We start from the raw sequence: 24,518 nt of genomic DNA, 5'->3' as shown, positions 1-24,518 counted from the left end.
ATAATACATTAAATATAAGGCTAGGATGTGAAAATTCTAAAACACTGTCGATGCGTATGAACTGTAGAAGCTGTTTCTAACTCAGATCAAAGCACAGTTATACAGGGTTTTTCAGTATTTGCAATAAGAACCACTCAATGACATTACTTTTATGTTTTCTTGATGATAAAACCCTACCTAACCATACTTCTGTTTTAAGGAATGTTTTTTGAAGACCAGTATTTGTGCACAGATGGATGGTAACTTTCAATAATGGAGCAAAGTGATCATTTGTATCACTCTTTGAAGGTTCATGAAAACAATGGATAGTTCTTGAATACAACTTTAATATGATGCATACAGCATGCATGTGTGACTTGGCAAGCAGAGTGATTTTTCTTTTTTTTTTACCCACCCTGTATTTTTTTTTAAGGAAACGTGCTGCAGAGATAAAACCAACTGTATGCGAATTGATTAAAATCACTGGGCAATACTTCAAGCTTCAGTTCTTGAACCAGGTTTGAGACTATCAGAAGTTAAAGCTTTAAAAACACCAGGACAAGGCAGCTGGTTCAATAAATTCAGTCTATTTCAAGGAGTTTGATTGAGTGTTTACTTTATTTGAACAAACTCAAGCAGGTTTGTTAAATTGATTCAAAGATGAATTGATTAAATTGTACCAGTTGGCTTTGATCAATAAAAAAAATCTATTTAGATTCACAAAGGCTTTACTCCAACCCATTCTTGTTTTTGAAAATATTCTGGTTGAATAAGGCTTGAGGGCTACATGTTTTCTGGTTTGAAATCGTCTGCTTTTGTAGGATGACCTTCGGGATTTCTTGATGCCCCACCCCCAACCCAAACATGGTGTCACTTGTACTTAAGCTGACACCAGTTCACACACATCGGCACACAGGCAGAGGCGAGGGGACATGAGAAGATGCAGAAAGGACTCATGCAATCAGATGAAAACAATGGAGATTCAGATTGTGAGGCACTTACGAGTTTGGAGGGATGGCCTGACAAGAGCTCAGTGTGCTTTTGGAGAAAAAGGACAGGAGACAGAGAGAGAAAAGGAGGTAAAAAGGAGAGAGACCAACAAAAAGTATAGAGAACAATGACTAAACAGATTACATCTTTCAAAAAAAGAAAAAGTTCCAGTATATTAGGGGTTGGGGACAATATGGCTCATTCATAAAGTGACAAAAGTTAAACAAGGTTGTTATTAAACAACATGTACGATAGGACTCGGTTTTACATATTTCTTAAGAAATACTGTACCTCACTAAACAATGGTAACTGACAAACCTAACTGGGCTTAGTCAGTTACTCCCAATTTAAGAAATAAGACTGAACACAGTACCCTGGATTATCCTGTGCGAATCCACTATCTTTATTGAATTATTTAGTTTTGTTCAAAGGATGGTTTTCTTGTGCCATATACATCTTATTGCGTTCCACAACATGGCTCTTTTGAAGTGTCAATAACCCTTGAAGGTACAAGGGACATATGTGTGCCACAAATAAAATGACGCTAACTTTCTCTTTAAAATGAGGCGCATGAAACAGGGTTTAAAATTTACTGACAAGTTGGATCTGGTCTTCCAAATTGTCAGTTTTCTCCTTGTGATATTCAAGTCACTTTCAAATGTATTTTAAGAAGAAACCGTTTGAACAAGCGCTCAATTCCTTGTGTACCTGAAGGGGTTAAGGTTATTAATGGGTTTGAAAATAATGCAAGGACCAATCTGCAGTCTCAGACAGAGACAAGTACAGTCAAAACGCAGCAAGTTAATATTGCGATTTAAACACGCAAGTGTTTATTGAGCAGAAAACTAATGAAGCAGAGTCTTTGTGTAGTTGCTACTTTTAACATGTTTTTTGCTACTGCTCTATAAGAACTCCCTTGTAAATCGGTAATCGATTCTTTTAGTCTGACAGTAGGGTGGTCAGCTCTGCAACAATGGACTCCTGCTGTGTTCTCTTATCAGTCACACCAGGACCATCAGTAGTTGCCATTCCATAAATATATGTTGCTTCTACTCATTTTATGGAAAGCTAGTAACAGCAGCTAACTGCTCTAGGCCTTATACACGTGTCACATCACATGGTTCACTGCTCTGCAGAACACATCCATGATCCACCAGCTCTATTTCTCAATTCGCTCTTTCTTTTTTAACTTTTTGAAAAAAGTAAAAAGAAAACAGGCAGCACTCCCTGCGGCGTGGCAAAACCTTAGTAACTGCATCAGGGACAAGATCAATTATTAATGAGGTACCAAGACCGCTCTAGTAAATTATTGATACTGTAGCACAGCTGAGCTTCTATCCGATAAAACTTAACTAAAAACTGGCAGTTAATTTGAGAAGGGATAGAATAAAGATATTACTGTGGATAGCACAATATTTATAATTAATTGATTATTACTTCAATATTATAGCTCTGTCTTGAATTTAAAAGCACACCGGTATAAGCAATGAATTCTCTACAATGCTCTAGTGCACAGATCAAAGTCCAGTGCTGTGTGCTCTATTACGCTTACTTGGTTTGCATCTGCTGACATGTGTACTGAACTTTCCATGTTGAACTAGCTTAGTTCAGGCTCCCAGAACTCTGTGGAATGAAATATCACTTTATGTCCTGTTGGTCTTGATTCGTCAGACCCCAATTTTAACTGCTAACAAAACAGATGTGAATGATCACTTCAGTTACCAATCGGATTGGGGTGTTAGGTTCCCCAAAAGAAAATGAATCACCCCATTGGTTAAGGTTAATTTTGGATAGTTAAAAATTTGTTCTGGGACAATTATTTAAATATTCAAACAAGCATGGCTTGAAATGTATGCAGTGGTAAAAATGACCATTTATACACAGAATTAAGAAATTACTATCTCAAAAAGATGCAAAGGAAACCAATGCAAACACATTTACTGTACAGAAAAGGGTTAGTCTCCTTTCTTTAATAGGCAATTTGCTGGACAAATGGAAGCCAAGAGGGATAAAAATGAAACCGAGCAACAGAATGACACATATAAATCTTTAAAATGTACAGTAGCCAGTTCTAGATACACACCTGTGCTTGGTAAGCGCACAGCTCTCCTCGGATTCCCTTATAAAATCAATCAAACGCTGCCTTTAATTGTGGAGTTTGTGTATTCTGTAACAGGAGCTTGTTTCTGTTCACCCTTAACCTCCCTGCAGCCTCGGAGAGCCCGGCCCGCCGCCTGCAGCATTTACAGAAACAACGTCTCCCTGCCAAAACGAATTACTCTGCTCCTGCGGTGTGATCGAGTGCAGGACGGGTGTTCCCACACTCTGCTTCCACTCATCACTCCCCCTCAACCTGCTGCAATGAAGACATCTTCCCGGCAAGGAATCAGAGCTCAGTGGCTGGGGAGTTTACTCATATCCCTCAGGGAGACGGCAAATTGATTTCTTCTCGTGGATTAGGGGAATATTTTCAATCCTTATCTCCATGGATGAACTGTCACCAATTTAAAGTACACAGAGCTACCAAAACAATTCCAGTAAATCTTAACTTAATACGTATTGCCATCTCTTCAGAGAGTGTGGCCTTAAAACCAAATGGTCAAGGACCCCACAAGTCTGGGCCTGGACTCCTGGGTTAACTAGCTTGGTTAGCTTAGGTTGATATAGTGAATAACACAACTGGTGCCTTCCGCTCTTCAGATGGAACAGAATTTTAATCTGATGACAAGTGGTTCCCACATTAGCACAGCAACATTACCTTTTTAAGTTGTGTTTCCAGTTTGAGGATTTCCTCTTTCTTCTGATCCAGCGCTATCTCCAGACTCTTCAACTTGGAGTCCTTCTTGAGGCCAGAAGAAGCCAGGGATGAGGCGTGCTCCTTCAGGTCCAGAAGAGAAGTCTGGGGGAGTGGGAGGGGGTGTAAGAAAGGGAGCTTTAAACTTTAAAATAAATTAAATTGGGCCACTTGATGGCTCAGACAGAGTAACACATATTAGTATTCAAATGGAAACTATAGGGAGACAATGTGTTTTTAAAGAGATTTAATAGGATGGAGGCAGGGTATTGTTCTTGCAAGTTGTTTTTAGGAATACCTCTTAATATTTGCAGCTGCATTAACCCTCATATAACTCCTGTGCCCACCACTGCTCAGGACATTTGCATTGTTCCTATAATGAATGTTAATATTAAGTGTATATGGAAAATACACATATATATATATATATATATATATATATATATATATATATATATATATATATATATATATATATATATATATATATATATTGGATTGGCAGTACAAATTGAAGCCTTTCAAATCTAGGTCACAAGTGTGAGTCCAGCTAAGGCTGATCTGGATTTTTATATATTATATATTATATATATATATATATATATATATATATATATATATATACACACACACACACACAGTACTGTGCAAAAGTTTTAGGCAGGTGTGAAAAAATGCTGTAAAGTGAGAATGCTTTCAAAAATAGACATGTTAATAGTTTATATTTATCAATTAACAAAATGCAAAGTGAGTGAACAGAAGAAAAATCTACATCAAATCAATATTTCATGTGACCACCCTTTGCCTTCAAAACAGCAAGTATTCAGACCCCTGACCAATTCTCTCACATTACTGAATTACAAATGGTAAATTGAAATTTCGTTCTGTTTGATATTTTATTTTAAAACACTGAAACTCAAAATTATTGTAAGGTGAGATTGGTTTTATGTTGGGAAATATTTTTAAGAAAAATAAAAAACGGAAATATCTTGCTTGCATAAGTATTCAATCCCCACACATTAATATTTGGTAGAGCCACCTTTCGCTGCAATGACAGCTTTAAGTCTTTTGGGGTAAGTATGTACCAGCTTTGCACACAGTGTCGGAGTGATTTTGGCCCATTCTTCTTGGCAGATTTGCTCCAGGTTGTTCAGGTTGGTTGGACAACGCTTGTGGACCGCAATTTTCAAATAGTGCCACAGATTCTCAATGGGATTGAGATCAGGACTTTGACTGAGCCACTGTAGGACATTCACCTTTTTGTTCTTGAGCCATTCCAATGTTACGTTGGCCTTGTGCTTGGGATCATTGTCCTGCTGAATTTCCTCCCAAGCTTCAGTTTTTTAGCAGACTGAAGCAGGTTCTCTTGCAGTATTTCCCTGTATTTTGCTCCATCCATTCTTCCTCCAATTTTAACAAGATGCCCAGTCCCTGCTGATGAGAAGCATCCCCACAGCATGATGCTGTCACCACCATACTTCACTGTAGGGATGGTGTGTCTTGAGGCATGGGCAGTGTTAGGTTTGCGCCACACATAGCGCTTTGAGTTTTGGTCAAAAAGCTCTATTTTGGTCTCATCTGACCACAAAACCTTTTCCCACATCGCAGCTGGGTCACTCTCATACTTTCTGGCAAACTCCAGAAGTGCTTTCAGATGGTACTTTTTGAGTAACGGCTTCTTTCTTGCCACCCTCCCATACAGGCCAGTGTTATGCAGAGCTCTTGATATGGTTGACTGGTGCACCATTACTCCACTCCCTCTAGCTTCTTCAAAGTGATTGTTGGCCTCTCTGTGGCTTCTCTCACAAGTCTCCTTCTTGTTTGAGCGCTGAGTTTTGAGGGACGGCCTTTTCTTGGCAGTGCCTGGGTGGTGTGATGCAGCTTCCACTTCCTGATTATTGATCCAACTGTGCTCACTGGGATATCCTGGGATATTATTTTGTAACCTTTCCCTAATCTATGCATTTGTATTACTTTATCTCTAACTTCTGTAGAATGGTCTTTGGTCTTCATTTTCCTTCAGATTCACAGCCTGACCAATGATCCTTCAACAGTGGGGTTTTTATCCAGAAAATGTGACAGCAACTTTAATGGTTCACAGGTGGAGGCCAATGGTAAGGTAATTGTGTCCTCGTTAGGGCAATTTCTTTCATCGGTGAAAACGGGGAGCTTCCACAACACAGGGGTTGAATACTTATGCAAGCAAGATATTTCAGTTTTTTATTTTTCTTAAAAATATTTCCCAACATAAAACCAATGCCACCTTACAATAATTGATTTTGAGTTTCAGTGTTTTAAAATAACAAACCGAACAAAATTTCAATGTACCATTTGTAATTCAGTAATATGAGAGAATTGGTCAGGGGTCTGAATACTTTTGCAAGGCACTGTGTGTGTATATATATATATATATATATATATATATATATATATATATATATATATATATATATATATATATATATATTATTTTCAATATCACATCAGTTGGAGGGCTGGCATAAGTGTAGAAAGGCGGGCCAGGCTTTTCAGAGGCAGGCCAGCTGAGAGAATATGAATACTTAGATTAAGATTTTAAAAAGCCCGAACCCTAACCCAGTACAGTTTTACACTGGCTCATCTTTCTGCACCAGGTAAATAGCGTGGCTCACCTTTCTGCACCTCTGCTGGAGGGCCGGTGTGAATGAACTTTTGGTGGTCTCAGTCCAGCTTTACATCACAATAATATGAGCATTACATCACAGTTATATAATGAGCATTAACTTGCAAGTGGGCTAAGGGATGCTGCAGAAGAAACATAGCAAGGCTATGGCAGCTTTAGTCCCCTTTAGTCCCCATATTGCATGTTGTGACAGTTCGGACACTGGTTGACAGATTGTCAGTCTCGTTCTGGACTTTTTAACCCTCAACCTGCAGGTCTACATTTTCCTTTCGCTATGTTTTAAATAGGGTACAGGCTGCGCATTATACACGGCCCTATATATCTTCCCTCGACCACAGTGCCCCACACTTTGTTACAATGTTAAGACAGCCAATAGTAATACATTGATTGAAGCAAGGGTTAAACACAGCGATTTCCAAGACAGATATCTCCCCCAAAAAAATATTAAATGGAGTTTACTCTGTCAAAAGATTCATTTATGCAAATTCTCATTTGTTTTGATCAAATATGACAAATGGCATGCAAAATCCATATTTTGGAATTTCATGTGTTAAGGTACTTCTAAAATATATCATTTTCAATAAACAGGAAGAATATTTTTGTTTCATGGCAGGTGTGTGTTGCTGCAGAAGTCACCTCTTCAGTAGTGTGGAATGCAGAAAGAAGACCTACCTCCAGTCACAGCGCTGAATCTTTCCAAACAAAAGCCTCGACTTAATTTCAAGACCTCAATTTTTAATGATGTACACTGTAAAATGCCCTTTTAATTGCGTGCCTTTAATTTGACCTAATTGTCCATTTAAAATGTTAATGGCTGTTAATTGTGCAATCGACTGTCTACTATGCAATTCAACAGTTTATTCTTTAATATACAGGTTTGGAATATGCATTAAGAATAATCAGGGGTGGAAATAACATTTTTTCACAGCAGTTTCACCCATTCCAGTTTTTAATATGTGCTTGATTAGCCCCAGTGTATAAGTAACAAGCTCAGGAGTGTCTTATTAAAATTCTACTAAAAAAAGGAATGGATCAAACTGCTATGCAATGGGAGTCTTATCACCACCCCTGGGAATAATTAAGATTTGAATCTAAGGAGCTGACACATGGGGTTGATCTGATCAACATATACCCCACCAGAGAAACCACAGCTGGATTGTTTTTAGAGTATCCAGGATTCCACTTGGATTGCTTTAACAACCTTTTTAAAATGTAAGTCTACTTGGCTTTTCCATAGTTTAAAATGTTAGAATTTATCACAAAGACACCTGTAAGAAAATTCTACAAAACGTAATTCAAAGCACTAGTCATTAAATCCAGGATAGTTTCTCAGTTTGCTGCAGGTTATGGGGAGGGGGAGGTTTAGCACAGTATTTAAATCACTTGACCTCCCAGCTGTCTCTTATAAGCTGCTGTGTTTTTCCATATCAAACGGTCGACATTTACAAGCAGGGCCCCAGTCAGCTCCTGAATCACAATGCGTGGCGTGGCCCGAGCGGGAGAAGCTGCTGTCTGCATGCAAAGGGCAGGGAATCGATCTTCCTGTCTCTCCTCCAACACACTGCCCCTGGCAGGGCTCTCTGTAATTGGGGGCTGCCTGTACGGACCTATCCTCGCCTGCTGCTGGAAGACAATGCTTTAAGCACAGGTTTCACTGAATGCAATCTCTCAGCGAGTTAGTTTATTTTTCATATACATTTTTAGTAAAGTTTCTGATTTATTTCACCCCCCCAATTTAAAATGTCCAATTATTAAATGGCCAACCCCTTTGCTGTTTTTCCTGTAGCTTCTTGTTCTTGTCTGGGATAAGAAAAGGACTGGCGTCTGTTAAATTGGACTGAATTACCCAATCGGCAGCAGCCTGGTGAGAGCTCTGAACAGGATGATCAAAGACACTAAAGGAGGATAAAATAAACCCCCTCCCACCCCCAGATAAGCCAGCGTTCCCCTATGGACAGGTCATGCTGATAATGGAGAGGTTTGCTGCTGTACAATGGCTGTCCAGGGTAGTGGAAGGCAGATCAAAGCTGCAGAGATGCTGTGGCAAGGCTAGTGCTGCTGACCCTGCTGATAATGAGGAGGGATGCTGTCTCTAGTCTAGCATCTTCTTCCTTCATGAGGGATTCAGAAACTGATCAGGTTTCTGCAGATATGGTTGGATACCCCTTGCTGAGGCCAATGATACAATGGGTACAGAGTCAAGACACTAGACTGCTCCCTCTCTCGCAGATGTAGGATCATTGAAATATACTGAACAATCTTCAGAATTAACAGCGTTGGATGGACAGGTTTTATTTATTTAATGTAGGGATGGAAATAAGACTCCCATTATGGTTTAGCAGCTTGTTCCATTCATGGTTTTCCTAGGAGTTTAATAAAACACTGCTGGATTTGTTACCTATACACTGTGGCAAATCAAGCTCGTAGTAAGACCTGGAATAAGAGAATTTGCCATGCAGTAGGAGTCTGAATTCTATCCCTGTTAATGTGTTAGATAGTAGCAGACTAATGGTTTGGGAGTTGCAGTAGATGCAGTTGCATTGTTTTGTGGATATTTCAGGGGTAATCTGTGATTTGCTCCTGTACCCAAGGTGGGGCACGCCTGCCTGTGCTGTGCCTTGCTGTGCCATGCTGTGCTGTGCTGCACCCACCTCTTTGTCGGAGAGGTCTCCTTGCAGCTGGCTGACCTTCTCCTTCAGTTCTTTGAGCTCCTTCTTGTTGCTGTCAATCTCCTCTGTCTTCTCACGCTCGTCCCGATCCCTGTGCTCCTTCAGCCTCTCGATGATGCGTTCCTGCGGGCAGCAGTGTGGAGTAGTGGTTAGGGCTCTGGACTCTTGACCGGAGGGTTGTGGGTTCAATCCCCAGTGGGGGACACTGCTGTTGTACCCTTGAGCAAGGTACTTTACCTAGATTGCTCCAGTAAAAACCCAACTGTATAAATGGGTAATTGTATGTAAAAATAATGTGATATCTGTACAATGTGAAATAATGTATAATGTGATATCTGTATAATGTGAAATAATGTATAATGTGATATCTTTTAACAATTGTAAGTCGCCCTGGATAAGGACGTCTGCTAAGAAATAAATAATAATAATAATAATAATAATAATAATAATATGCACAGACCCACTCAGCTTCCATGCAGCATACTCATTACAAAATAAACTACATTATTAGTAGTAGTAATATTATTATGATTTATTTAAATTGCTAGACCTCTTTATCCAAGGAAACTTTAAAATGGGAAACCATTCAACTAGGAGTCCCTCAATGTGTTTAAAAAAAATAAAAACACTAGAGAACTTAAGGCTTCTTGTTGTTTCAGTACAACTCTATATTCTACGCCCTTAGTATACAGAGGGCTTTACTACAGCTACAGGTCAGACTGGTTGTTAAAAGATGGCATTCAGCAAATAGAAGCAGGTGAGATGCTGTTGCATCCATCTCATGATATTGACATTTAATTTATTGCAATTGTATTTATCTTTTTTCTTTTTATAAAATAAAAAGATAAATTCCTGGAACATTATATAGATATATAGATATATTTAGAAGTTGCTTAACTTCTCAAAAAGCAATCATAGGTGTAAAAAACAAAAAAAGAACACAACAAAATCAGGAAGCCTTGCTGTGCAGTACTCGATAGATGGTAACAAGGAATGCCAAACCACTGATTTGAAATGTTTACAACAACAGCAGCAGCACGGTTTACCCATTTCTTATTACAATAATACCCTGATTATCCAGCATTTGGTAGTTGACCTTGTCAGTTCAACCTTCCCAGCACGGTTACCTCTCCTAGCTGGTAAAGCACTCCAATCAGGGTTCTATTGCCTAATAAAATGCTGGGAAGGCATTCCGGAGCGGCATGCATGCATGGTAATAAAGCCTTTAGAAAAGTGAACAAGTCTCTGTTCACAAAACAAAGCTGAGCCCCATGACAGCTGTGGGGTTCACTTGGCATGCAAAGTCTTGCACTCAACTTTGACCCCGCTTTGTAGCGTTCCTGACCTCTATTCGTATTAAATTATGCATGTGCCGTGCCCTAGAGTTGCTTTAAAGATGATGGGGAGGGGGGGGGGGGGGGGGGGGGGTATTCTTTAAGTGATTAGCTTTAATTAACTTCTATTTGTTTTGAAAGGAGTAAATTCCACTGACTAATCAAAAACTGTGAATGCATTTAGAAACTGAAAAAGACTGAGTCAAAACTGAATTTAAGCTTCTTTGAGAATTTCAGAATTAAAAAATAATGACACATGTTAACAAAATATATATTTTAATTAACTTCCATTTACCACACAAGAAAGTATCTCTGATTTATAGCAGCTACACAGCATTAGTGAACAGATCTGGTTACAAATTTTGGGGGGGGGTAAAAATCAAGCTCTCTCAGGACTAAACCTAATCAGGACCCCTTATGCAAAAGGACAGGAGAGTATTTGTAAAAGGGGTCCTGATTAGGTTTAGTCCTGAGAGAGCTTGATTTTTACCCCCCCCCAAATTTGTAACCAGATCTGTTCACTAATGCTGTGTAGCTGCTATCTTTATTTCTTTCTAGCTTTTCTTTCCAGAATTGTCATTTATTCCTTGCTTACTGCCCATGACCTACTGTAACTAGCACCAGTCACACCTCTGCAAGATGAATACGTTCCAATACTTTCAGAATGTGTGGGATGAAACACTGAAGACTTGTAGGCGAAATGTTTGTTATTATAACATTTATTTTAGTATTTCTAAATATATTGCTGTTGAGTGTTGTATAGTTATGGAAAATGTAACATTGGCTCTAGAATGGACTGGCAGCAGGAATGGCTTTTACAAAGAGTAACGATTCATGCGACTGAATACAAGGAAAGCCACATCAACGTCAAATCACCAGCGTAAATAGTGAAGAGGAAAATACATTACATCAAAACTTACATAACCCTTCATCCCATGACATAATCGCCCCTGCTGTGTGACACTGGGGATATGTGTGTAATGACACTAATGATACAATTAAATTAGTACATATTTCTGTTCCTAAGTGGAAGAATGAGGTTTGAGCCGTGCAATATTTTAGCTTTTTATCCCCACATCCAGGCGACCCTGCCTGCCTGCAGGTGCAGTCACCCTGCTCAAGGAGACTACATGAAAGAGCTTATTTTTTCACATGCATGAATCCAAACAATAGGGGGCTATCAGCACCTCAAACATTCCCTGCATTTCACACAGAGCTGGAATACCAGAACATGGCATTTATTAAACGTGACAGAGGGGAGCGACCCCACGGCACCTCTGTTTGAAACCAGGTCAAGCGCAGTATAATGTTCATGAAATTCCTCCTCGATCCCGCTGACAGCACAATGCATTCCTCTGTCACCGGCAGGGAGGGCTGTGCGCGTCGATGCAAAGGTTCACTCCCCGCTTACAAGCTTCTAGGTCCCTTTTGTTTTGATTTTCAGTTTTAAAAATGCTGTGTTTCTTGTTCGGATCTTTTTTTCCCCTTTAAATAAAACTATTAGCTGTTATTTATATTATAATTGTATTATTATCTATTATTACTAGTAGTAGTAGTAGTAGTAGTAGTAGTAGTAGTCGTCGTAGTAGTATTTGCTGCATTATTGTTTTTATTATTATTAAACACACCGCATCCCCCTTTGGAACATATTAGCAGCCTATAATTTATAATTCAGGTGTCAAGTGTCAGAATATCAATGACAAAATATAATGTTTAAACCACAACAGGTTCTATATAAACAGATTAAATACATTAATATCAGCTTCCTTTCCCTGTTTTTTTATTATTTAGATGTAATGGATAATAATAGGTTTATAAATGTTCGGTGGCTACCTCTTATGACGTTGAAAGACTATTTTTAAACATACATTATTTTTTAAAATTATTATTATTATTATTATTAGGTTGTTTTGCCCTAAGAGCCCAGCTGCAAACAAAGATAAAGGGAGTTCTTTCTATTCTTCCTTAAATGCGCTTTACTTGCTCTTATCTGCCCCCTATTTTTACTGCATTTAATCCTGTACTTTAGAGTACTGTAATCTGTCAAGTGTTATTTAATCTGTAGTATTAAATAACACTTGACAGATATTATATATCCTGATGTAACTATCACTGACACTGTTATCTGCTCTGTTATTGAATCGTATTTTGTCATACTTGTACTTGCTAGAACCAAAGTCATTGTATTTATCTTGCTCTTAATTGTATTATTACTTGTACTGTGATCCTTGAAATGTATTTTTGTTTACGACTGTAAGTCAGCCTGGATAAGGCATCTGCTAAGAAATAAATAATAATAATAATAATAATAATAATAATAATAATAATAATAATATTCGCACTGGCATGAGAAATGGAAAGTCCTTTAGAGACAGACAGGTCTCAGGTCTACAGTGCTCCAGCTTCAGTGAGCACAGGTAATACTTTAAAGTTGTGTGTATTGGCAAAAACAGCAGCAGCACACTGGTTCTTCTCAGGGTTTCAGACTGCTTGGAGTTGTCACTTTTGCTGACACACTCATCGTTGTTATTTTATATCATCAGCAATGAAATGTAACCTTTTTTCCCCCTTCACGATGGTAACAGCAGACTGAGGTCAATTAAAAACAACCAAAAAAATAGGTTGCTGCTACATACTGCAAGTCTACTCTGTACTTGGAGAATAATTCAGTTAACCCTTGAATGTACGTTACAGCAGCTCTCAGTCCACTTACATGTTGCCCTTTCAGGCTGATGTGAAAGGGTAAGGCAGGCAGAATTGTCCCTATATAAAACTCTAATGATTGTACTTATTTGTCAGTGCTTATAAGATTAAATACATTGGTTGTAAATAAATCAAATTGTAAATACATACAGTTTCTTCAGGCATCTAGACTACATGTCTGCAAATGATAATGTGCACATCCAACAGCACAGTGTTTCTATTCGTCTTTTGTTGCCAAAGCAGTGCATCTTTCTGTAGTGGTCATGTAAGCATTTTGCGTCACCTTACATTTCTCTTAATATTCTTTTGTTTATCAAGTTTTAATCCAGGAGGCACTGCCTTTTAGTTGCACTGGATACCCGAGATCCCATATAACCTAAACCTATGCCAAGAGACTGTGCATTGGAACATAAGAGTTTAGTTCAGTTCTCTGATTTTGACTCAAAGTACCGTAGCTTTCATGTCCACACATTAGGAAGAATCCATCTCGCCCACCCAGACCTTCTAATATTGGGGTTTACTGTACATCACTGAAAACGACACAGACAGACAGGACAACATGGCAGACAGTCGTGGTGGCCATAGAAATCACTGTGATCAGTATCAACTGCTTTTAAAATAAAATTAAAAATATGCAGCAGTGCTGGAGGCGTTATGGCCAAAAGCTTCAGGGAAGCCTGATTTTTGCTAGATGGGCTGAGAACCAGCACTCCAGGCTGTACATGCCCGATTGTCTTCCCCGAGACTCTGACGATGCTGTACTTGATAAGGGAGATTTGATAAGGTAGGTTCTTAATTTGACATGATCCCGAAATACATCAGAATGGCCCAGTGCGGGGTTATCCCAGGTTCAGGTGTGGCGCACTGACCTTCTCAGCCAGCGCCTCCTCCAGTGTGGTCAGAGCGGTGTCCGTGTTCGAGGTGTCGGTCTGCAGAGACTTCACCCGCTCCTTCAGGCTGGCCATCTGCTTCTCCTTGTCCCGGAGCTGCTCCTGCAAGTTCTCGATCTGCACAGGAACCAAAAGAACAAGGACACCAGGAGCAGTATGTTAGCAAACAATGGCGTATCGATTCATCGCAGATCCATCAATTGTGATACTTTCTTTACGATAGCCAAAGGAAATCACATTTGACAGCATATGGATAGAAGCCTCTGAATGAGGGACCACAGTGCCCACAGTGGGTCACAGTGGAGCACATTAGCGGTGTAACAATTAATTGTGTAGCAATGATTCGTGACAAGTTCTTTACATGATATATCATCTCATCATAGAAGTATGTATCATTTGTACAGTGATACAAGAACAAAAGCACAACAGAGCTCACCATAGTTCACCAATGGCTCTTGAAGGAATAAAGTTGGTATGAATACCCTACCAGCTGATTTAATTTTTTGTTTTTTAACAAAACAGTCCATCGTTAAATGACCATTTGGTCTTATTATGCAACATACAAAGTAGTCAATATAGACAATCACCTGCATATTATGATGCATGTAGCACCCTGTTCTGCAGTATTTACCGGTATTTATTTGTACTTGTTTTTGATCATTTAAACCTTTTGCATGTATTTGAAGATGGGCCCATTATCTAGTTAGGTACACCAAGATATTTTGTGAGCAAGTCTGAGTGGGGTTATAATTTGAATATGTTTGCAGAGGAGACGATTATCTATTATGCGATACCAAGTTAGCAGTGGGCTAAAGGGAAGCACACCCCACTCGTGCTGCAGTAATGCATCTGTGCCAACACTAGTTGGAAGGTTATGTTTATGCCATTTCTATACGTGGGATCATGAAATAACAAGTAAATCACCACTAGTATTAGTGGGACATTTTGAATACGTTGTATGCAGGACCATAAAAAGTCTTAACATTAATGGTGTGTATCAAACCACAGATTTGTAAAACCCAACTTTAATAGTTAGCATTTCTTTTTTTTTTTAATAGCTTCTAGGGAATGCCTTGAAACATATCCAGTAATTCCATTATAAAACATTATTTTAACCCAGTGCCGGGTGCCCACAAATCAGTTGCTGACCACATTAAACAAAAGACAGCAGAATGTTTGAAAAAGATTAAATGGATCACTTTTTGCCAGACAATTTTATTAAAAATACATATATGCAATCTATCAAAGAGTTTTAGATAATGGAATCTGTACTGCCGATGAACTGAATTACAACACTGCATTTGCTACTTTGGGGAAAAAAATATATATATACAGACGTGCTCAAATTTGTTGGTACCCCTCCACAAAAAACGAAGAATGCACAATTTTCTCTGAAATAACTTGAAACTGACAAAAGTAATTGGCATCCACCACTGTTTATTCCATATTTAATAGAAATCAGACTTTGCTTTTGATTTTTTTATTCAACATAATATTGTAAATAAGAAAACAAATGAAAATGGCATGGACAAAAATGATGGGACCGCTACCTAATATTTTGTTGCACAACCTTTAGAGGCAATCACTGCAATCAAACATTTTCTGTAGCTCTCAATGAGACTTCTGCACCTGTTAACAGGTAGTTTGGCCCACTCTTCCTGAGCAAACTGCTCCAGCTGTCTCAGGTTTGATGGGTGCCTTCTCCAGACTGCAAGTTTCAGCTCTTTCCATAGATGTTCGATAGGATTCAGATCAGGACTCATAGAAGGCCACTTCAGAATAGTCCAATGTTTTGTTCTTATCCATTCTTGGGTGCTTTTAGCTGTGTGTTTTGGGTCATTATCCTGTTGGAGGACCCATGACCTGCGACTGAGACAGAGCTTTCTGACACTAGGCAGTACGTTTGGCTCCAGAATGCCTTGATAGTCTTGAGATTTCATTGTGCCCTGCACAGATTCAAGGCACCCTGTGCCAGGCGCAGCAAAGCAGCCCCAAAACATAACCGAGCCTCCTCCATGTTTCACTGTAGGTATGGTGTTCTTTTCTTTGAAAGCTTCATTTTTTCGTCTGTGAACATAGAGCTGATGGGACTTGCCAAAAAGCTCCAGTTTTGACTCATCTGTCCAAAGGACATTCTCCCAGAAGGATTGTGGCTTGTCAATATGCATTTTAGCAAATTCCAGTCTGGCTTTTTTATGTTTTTCTGTCAAAAGTGGAGTCCTCTTGGGTCTTCTTCCATGGAGCCCACTTTCGCTCAAAAAGCGACGGATGGTGCGATCAGAAACTGACGTACCTTCACCTTGGAGTTCAGCTTGTATCTCTTTGGCAGTTATCCTTGGTTCTTTTTCTACCATTCGCACTATCCTTCTGTTCACTCTGGGGTCGATTTTCCTCTTGCGGCCACGCCCAGGGAGGTTGGCTACAGTTCCATGGACCTTAAACTTCTTAATAATATTTGCAGCTGTTGTCACAGGAACATCAAGCTGCTTGGAGATGGTCTTGTAGCCTTTACCTTTACCATGCTTGTCTATTATTTTCTTTCTGATCTCCTCAGACAACTCTCTCCTTTGCTTTCTCTGGTCCATGTTCAGTGTGGTGCACACAATGATACCAAACAGCACAGTGACTACTTTTCTACATTTAAATAGGCTGAATGACTGATTACAAGATTGGAGACATATGATACTAATTAAAGAAACTAATTAATTTGAAATATCACTATAATCCAATTATTTATTATCTTTTCTAAGGGGTACCAACAAATGTGTCCAGGCCATTTTAGAATATCTTTGTAGAATAAGCAATAATTCATCTCTTTTCACAGCTTCTTTGCTTTATTCTATGACATACCAAAGGCATGCAAGTATACATGATAAAATAGCTTTTAATTTCATCACTTTTCAGGAGGAATGAAACATTATTTCAATGAGCTGTAAGGGTAACAACACATTTGAGCATGTCTGTATATATATATATATATATATATATATATATATATATATATATATATATACTTTGGTAATATAATATTAAAGATTTATTACTCATAACTTTAGCATCTGAGAAGTCACGCTGGTCCACATACAAGAAAGTACTACACAGTTTTTTTTTTTTTTTTTGATACCTTTAAAAATAGGATCAGCTGAATATGTATAAAATTTACAGGTCAGTACCGTCTCAGAAATGTCATATTAATTAATATCAGAATTATTAAATCATAACTTTACAGGAATTGGAAGTTAGGTAAACCTCTTGATTGGTTAAGCAATTAAGAACAGGGCACAGTCTCAGAGTCTCCTGCTCACTGCTCTCTTCATGAGATGTTGCTCGCTCTTCAACCAGACAGCTTCACAGAGAAGCCAGGTGGAAATGTGGAGGACCACATTTGGCCACAGGAAGACTTCTAGTTGATACGTTTGTCATTGAATTGTATATATTTTTCAGTATTGCTACATGGTATGGATGACATGTGTTTTACAGGGCTTAAAGAAGGGGTTCTCAAACTGGGTGTAACAAGTTGTGTTGTGACAGTATCAGATTAACCAAGAACAAGTTGTGTTATGACAGTATCAGATTAACCAAGTATTTCCTGTTTATCCCATAAAACAGCTACCCAGCTCCTGGTCCAGGCCCTGGTACTCTCCCGCCTAGACTACTGCAACTCCCTCCTGGCTGGCCTCCCTGCGTCTGCCACCCGTCCGCTCCAGCTCATCCAGAACTCTGCTGCCCGCCTGATGTTCTCTCTGACTCGCTTCGCCCACGCTACTCCACTACTCCGCTCGCTCCACTGGCTCCCGATCACCGCTCGCATCCAGTTCAAGACTCTTGTACTAGCCTACAGCTACCTCCAGACCCTCATCTCTCCCTACACCCCCACTCGACCTCTCCGCTCCGCCTGCACTAGAAGACTAGCTCTACCTCCGCTACGCTCCCCTGCCTCCAGAGCCCGCTCCTTCTCCACCCTTGCTCCGCAGTGGTGGAATGACCTTCCTACAGATGTCAGGACTGCCCAGTCCCTGACCACATTCCGGCGCCTCCTTAAGACTCACCTCTTCAAACAGCACCTGTAGAACTCCTCTGTTTGTATCCTGGGACACTATCACCCTTCATGTAAATGTGCTTTATTTTGCTCTTATCTGCCCCCTATTTTACTGCATTTAATCCTGTACTTCAGAATACTGTAATCTGCCAAGTGTTTAACCTGTAGTACTTTGTATTTAATCATATCCTGATGTAACTATCACTATTTAATCATATCCTGATGTAACTATCACTATTATCTGCTGTATTATTGAATTTTGGTTTGTCACACTTGTACTTTGCTTGAACAAAAGTTATTGTATTTCTTGCTCTTATTGTATTACTTGTATTGTAACACTTGAAATGTATTTGCTTACAATTGTAAGTCGCCCAGGATAAGGGCGTCTGCTAAGAAATAAATAATAATAATAATAATAATATAAATCCTCCCGGTTTTTAAAATACATTAAGTTTGCGAGTCCCTGTTTAAAGGTCTTTACATAGTCTAAGCAGCTAGAATAGTGTACAGTAAAGGGGGAGGCCCTAGATACATATTTAAACTAGAGATTTAAAACTAGCAAATGGACACACATACAGAATAAATAAATCGCTCTCGCATTTATATCAACTCATTTTGAGTATGTATAGTATGGCACCTTAAACAGTTCCCAGCTTCAAACTGTGTGTATTAATTATATTAATGGTGGCTCATACCACTTTAAGGCAGCGTATTTTGAATGTTGGAGTCAATTATAATTATAATTACAATTACAGCTGAATTGTTTGCTGAAATTGCATTTACAACTACAGTGCTTTTTTGTTCAATTACAATTATGTTACAGTAATTACAATTACACTAAAAAGTAGAAGGCGATAGGAATGAGAAGCTAATGAATTAGCCCGTTGCACCACCTACTAGCCCTGAGGGAGGTACGCCCCCCTCCCTGCTTTTAATAAAAACACACATCATGTGACATCCATTCGCTCCACGGGAATTCTGCTCCTTTCACTTACTCGTTCTCGAATTCTGTGGATAACTCCAGGCTCTCTGGCATGTTAGGGGGTCAAGAGCCAAAAAAAAAAAAAAACATTTAGCAGATAAGGAAATTCTTAAAGCTTCAAATGTGTTCAGGGATTTGGACGGCATTCCTTTGCTTTGATACAAGAGGGGGTGTAAAAAGCACCTCTTTAGACCTTTGCTGCCTGGATCACAGTAACGATCCGAGGATTGTACATCTGTAAACTCTCAACAGCTCCACTACCAACACCTACAGAAAAAAAAACGGTCACGCTTTATTTAAAGGGCCATTTTTTTGTTTATTAACATTAACAGATAAATGTTAATGTACATTATTTATTTTCTGTTGACTGTTGGTTCATAATATATATGATAGGCCAGCTAAAACTGCAAACACCAGAGCCCTATGGATAATCAATACCCAGTGTTATCACATGCTTGAAATCGGTTCAAATTCTTACTGTTTAATAAATGAAATCAAGTTTTTATTAACCCTAACCCTTAGCTAAAAAATAACAATGTTTGTTAACAGTTAATAAACTAAAAAACGGTCCTTAAAGCGTGACCTGGCATTATTGCAAGGAAATGTCACGGTTCGATAATTCAAGAAAGTAGTTAATTCACAGGTTAGACCATGTTGACAGTAAAATGTACTACACTTTATAAGGGCCCTTCACAAATTCACAGTTTTCAATATTCCACTACTGGATGTTAGCTGCGTTGATGCACTATAACTCATTCGACTTAAACAGTGGCTGGAACAGAGGAGAATACAGCTATAGATTGCTATAATTTCCTTGGCAGATTTTGTTTAGAAAACGATCCGATATGAGCATATCGGGCCCATGTTAAACCTGTTCTGAAATGGTTAAGGTTGAAGAGGAATCACACAATTGTGACAATACCAAACTAGCAAGAAACAACTTCTGGCACGTTTCCACCTGACACCAAGCCAGATGTGAAAGTGATTTGAAATCAGACAACATGTTCATTTCCATCAGAATCGGATCAAGATTAAATCAATCATCCCATTTTATACTACGCATTTACCATAGTTTACCATGTTTATTATTATTATGGTTTACCACACTATTTTTACAATGCTTCTCTATGCTTTACCATGCTGTCAGTATGCTTTATTACACTTTACTATTGTTAATGTATTTACAGATGTTAAATACCCTTATACATATTGTAATGGTATTCACGAACCGTAAATTCATGAATATATAATAATAATAATACTATTCTTAGTCCTGGTGCCGATTTGGCAGTGGCTTTGTGATGCTGAGACCATTAACTCACTTCACCAGTGACGTGAGAAAACCATAATCATTTTTTTGCATCTTGTCTTGATGATCCTACCAATCCTAGGATTGCCTCTTGTCCTCTGTGTCGCCCCTGACTGGCAGCACAGCTAGCTGATCTCACTCCACAGAAAAAAAGAAACACGATCGTCGCTTGTTTCCGCCTAAAGAGGGCTGACGATAAAAAAGCAAGACCTTGTGTAAACTATAAATTTCAAGCCAAAATAGACCTCAAATGGATCACTACTTATTTTACTGCCTGGACAACAGTTTTCACATGTAGAAGCATATATTGCTTGCACATTTAGCTTTAGTGATGAAGTGGTTCTCACTGGTTAAATCTTATGACACACAACTAAGAACTGGGACTTGTTTTTGTTGTAATGGGGTGAATTCAATAATGAAATACATGTAGATCTTGCATATCGGGTGGATTTGTTTTCTATCCATAACAATAGTGCTTAATTTAATAAAATAAATAATATATCTAATAAAAGTAAAGAAATACATTTTAAAAATCTCACAGTAAGTTTACACAGTAATGCCAGCAATAAGAGCACTGTTCATATTACTAAGCCAGGCCACAAGAGGCTTGCTAGTAATCATCTTTAACACAATACTGACTCGTGCATTCAGCTGAATGACAATGAATCGTGGAGTCCATTTAATTTAGTGCAATATTGAGAACACATTTATAATGCGTTTTACAGCTCCAGTTTCCAGAATACTAATGTAAAGATCACAAATAACAAAATGACAAATTAATGAATGCTTTAAATGCAAGAAGAAAATAAATTCACAAGAGTCACAGCCTCCTAATATTATTAGCTGTTGTGTCTCTGCTACTTTTAATTTTTTTTTTTAATTTTTTTTTTTTTTTAACTCTCATACTCCTGATTCTATATTACATATGCATCCACAACGTTCTAGAATGTTCACATCTTAGCCTTGTATTTAATGCATTCTGCTTTGTTTTTCACTGTATTTAATGTATTATGCATTGTTTTTTTTACTGTATCTTGTAAAGCGCTTTGTGATGGTGGTCCACTATGAAAGGCGCTAAATAAAACAAAGATTGATATTGAGTGTTGATAATGTACTATACAACAAATATGCCTCCTTTGCCGTGGAACTCAAAATCTAGTACTAGGTTTTATATGAATTACAAAAGTAATCATCGGTACAAATGTCTTGTTGAATGTCATGTCACCTACATGTACAGAAATGCAGCCTTCTAAAGTGTAAACTTTCCTAGAGGGATCATAAGCAGGCAGGAAATCAGTAGACTGACTGATAAATGTGGGTTATCATCAGGAGCTTCTTCCCATTGACTCCCATTATATTCTGGTCAAGACATTCCACTGTGGGGATAATAAGCGGAGGGTGATAATAACAGCGAGTGATAGTAAGAGTTTTTTTTTTTTTTTTGTTTTTTTTTTTTTACCGTTCTGGAAAAATGAATATGGGTTCAATAGTTATTTATTACTTACAGTAAAGACAATACAGGCTGTGATGAAAGTGTATTGACTAAATCTTTATTTGTTTTATAACTACAGTGTTGAATCCAGATGGACGGATCCTGCACTGAACTGTCTAACCCTTACCTGCTGTATATTCATCTCTCACGCCAAAACGGAATATCAAAGGGACGTTAGAAAAGTTCACCTGTGCTGCTACATTTGAGCTAACTACTGTACAAAAAAAGGGGAAAAGAAAAGTGTTCTGCAGCAGAAAATGCAAAAAACTCCTCCACCTCCTGGAGGGAGGGCTAACCAGGGCTTCATTAATCATCATTAGACCCTGACGTGTCCCCCACACTGTCTCGTCTGACAGCTGCTGAAGGATCTCCGAGAAGAGAAATCACACAGCTGTACAGACAGCAGCAGCTTCAGACGGGAGCACTTCTTATCACTGATTATCAAAGCAAGCCCCCCCCCCCCCCCCCCCTCCTGATTACATAGCGTTGATGTTCCAAATCCTCATCCTGATAAGAATGAAAAAAAATATTCGTTTGCTGTAACCCTCCCTTATCCGTTACTTTATTATAATTAAGCAGGTCCGAAACCTTTCTCCCACTAGTTTTCATAAATATATATACACACATCAACTAGTTGTTTCTTGGTAAGTGAATCAATATTTTTTTCTGTTTCTGTGTTTTATGTGCAATGAGGACCTGGGGTGAACCATACACTGAAGTCCCAGTAGATCCAGCACACAATGCAATACTGATTCCGCTCCTGATGAGAATGTATGATGTTTAATGAAATACCTATGAGGTGGTTTTTAGTCGTATATCATGATACACATCTCAATCAAAATAAATTATGAAGACACTTCTCACCATTCACTGATCACGTGAGCAGTAATTTCGTGTTTTTTTGGCATTTAGACATTTGATATGATATTTAGAATGTGTATGTTTGGTTACTGATAGTTACTTTGCAAAACTCTTGTTAAAAAATCATTAGGGTTAAAACAAGTTTTGTAAAGAAACTGAAAAACATGATCTGCAACAAACACTGACAAGATAAATATATATATATTATATATATATATATATATATATATATATATATATATATATATATTGCCTTGTACCACAACACTCTCACACACAGGGTGAAAATCATAATCATTATAAAACAAGACAATACTTTAAGGATTTACACTAAATGTACCCACTTACAAAAAATAAATGCTTAAACTGCAATATTTCAAATACCATGTACAGTATTTTAAAAGGAAATAAAAAAAACGACAGAATAATTCAAGACTGATGCTTGGGGTGAGGTTTTGCGTCTTTTCAGCAAAAATGAAACTGTGTATATTATATGTATAAAAAAAACTGAATCGCAAGACTTAAAGTTCTGTGAAGTGCCAGAAGCCACCAAGCATACTGTGGATTGCACCTCGCTCAGTAATGCAAATGAGACGTCTCAGAGATCATCTCAGGAGACGCAGATCAGCAGGGCTTGACAGGTGAGTGGCAGAGCACCAGGGCGATGTCTCTCTGTCTTGGCTTTCAGCACAGAATCCTTCGTTAATTAGAATGTTATATAAACTTCCAGATGTCAAAGGCAAAGGGGATTGCATTTCTCCTTGTGACTATTATATACACTACATTCCGACACAGCAATTGTAGCATATAGCGTTTCCAAGGGGTCCTAATTTAATATTTTAAATTGTGGGGTTATTCAGAGGTGCCAATGTTTAAATCAATGGAACACACCCAATAGAGTGCTGGTGAATGTATGGACTTATGGGATTATTTTCAAATAATAATAATAGAAAGGCAGAATTAGCAGGGATGGTTTTACCTCACTACGCTACATCATTCCTTACCTGCTAGATGCAGGGCAAGGGCCAGTATCATGCCAACTTCTGCTTTCCTTTTGTATTTTAACTTAACACTAGAAGCCCCGCAGCGGTTTTTGGTTATAAAATGTCACTTTCTCCAGTCGTGTAACACATATGGGGCTGTGCGTTTGTGTACCTTTCTGTCCATATGTATTAAATATTCTCATAAAGCATGAAACACGGGTGTGCAGAAATAAAGGAGATATATTACATTATACCTAAAAGCCCCAGGAGCAGCCTTTTGAAAGGATGGCACCTGCTTGCCAGCTGCGCTGCTTTGGTCAGTCAATTAGCATCAGGACTAGTGAAAATAAATACCAGAGACCGTGGAGTTTTACAACGCAACAAAATATGGAATTGATGTTTGGATCAGGTGGCATGCAAGTATTCAGTGAAAGCTGGCTCCCAACGGTGGCCTGTTCAGGTGTTTTACAATGTATTGGACCTATCAGCCATCAACTCCTGGGTACTTTACAAAGAATGCACGGAGAAGAATTTACCAAGGAGAGAATATATTTTACAAAAGCATTTGGAACAGAGAGGAACTGCCAAGTGTGTCCCCACAGCTGAAGCTGGCAACCCCGCTGAGAGCCGCAAGAGACGCCAACGCAGGCTGGCAAGTGCAATAAAAATAAAACTTCAAACAGCTGTGCCCTGTGCAGAAAGGCGCCATGGAGAAGCGTATTATCTTACTCAAGGTAAAGTAATACCATTTTGTCGAAAAACAAGAAAAAAGGAAAAATAAATTACACTTTTTTTTATAACTTCTTGTGCTGTGCGCTCCTGTAAAACGTT

The 24,518-nt window shown here is 38.6% G+C and overlaps 1 protein-coding gene across 10 annotated transcripts in view; it reads right to left on the bottom strand.

Moving 5' to 3' along the window:
• The window catches only part of LOC117414964 (ELKS/Rab6-interacting/CAST family member 1), a 374,494-nt gene that overhangs the window by 255,538 nt on the left and 94,438 nt on the right, over nucleotides 1–24,518 (bottom strand). For 5 of the 10 annotated variants that reach the window (XM_059026821.1, XM_059026823.1, XM_059026824.1 and 2 more), the window contains 4 exons: nucleotides 14,001–14,138; nucleotides 9,077–9,217; nucleotides 3,728–3,868; nucleotides 982–1,017 (listed from right to left, as the gene is read on the bottom strand). In XM_059026821.1, the coding sequence (XP_058882804.1) occupies nucleotides 982–1,017; nucleotides 3,728–3,868; nucleotides 9,077–9,217; nucleotides 14,001–14,138 (456 nt within the window). The remainder of the gene's footprint in view (nucleotides 1–981; nucleotides 1,018–3,727; nucleotides 3,869–9,076; nucleotides 9,218–14,000; nucleotides 14,139–24,518) is intronic. The other 5 variants (XM_059026822.1, XM_059026825.1, XM_059026826.1 and 2 more) reach the window with 1 other exon arrangement.

Source organism: Acipenser ruthenus, chromosome 7 (genome assembly GCF_902713425.1).
Source record: "Acipenser ruthenus chromosome 7, fAciRut3.2 maternal haplotype, whole genome shotgun sequence".
Lineage (NCBI taxonomy): Eukaryota > Metazoa > Chordata > Actinopteri > Acipenseriformes > Acipenseridae > Acipenser > Acipenser ruthenus.
The sequence above is the reverse complement of the archived record's forward strand: the minus strand, read 5'-3'. Positions and strand labels throughout refer to the sequence as shown.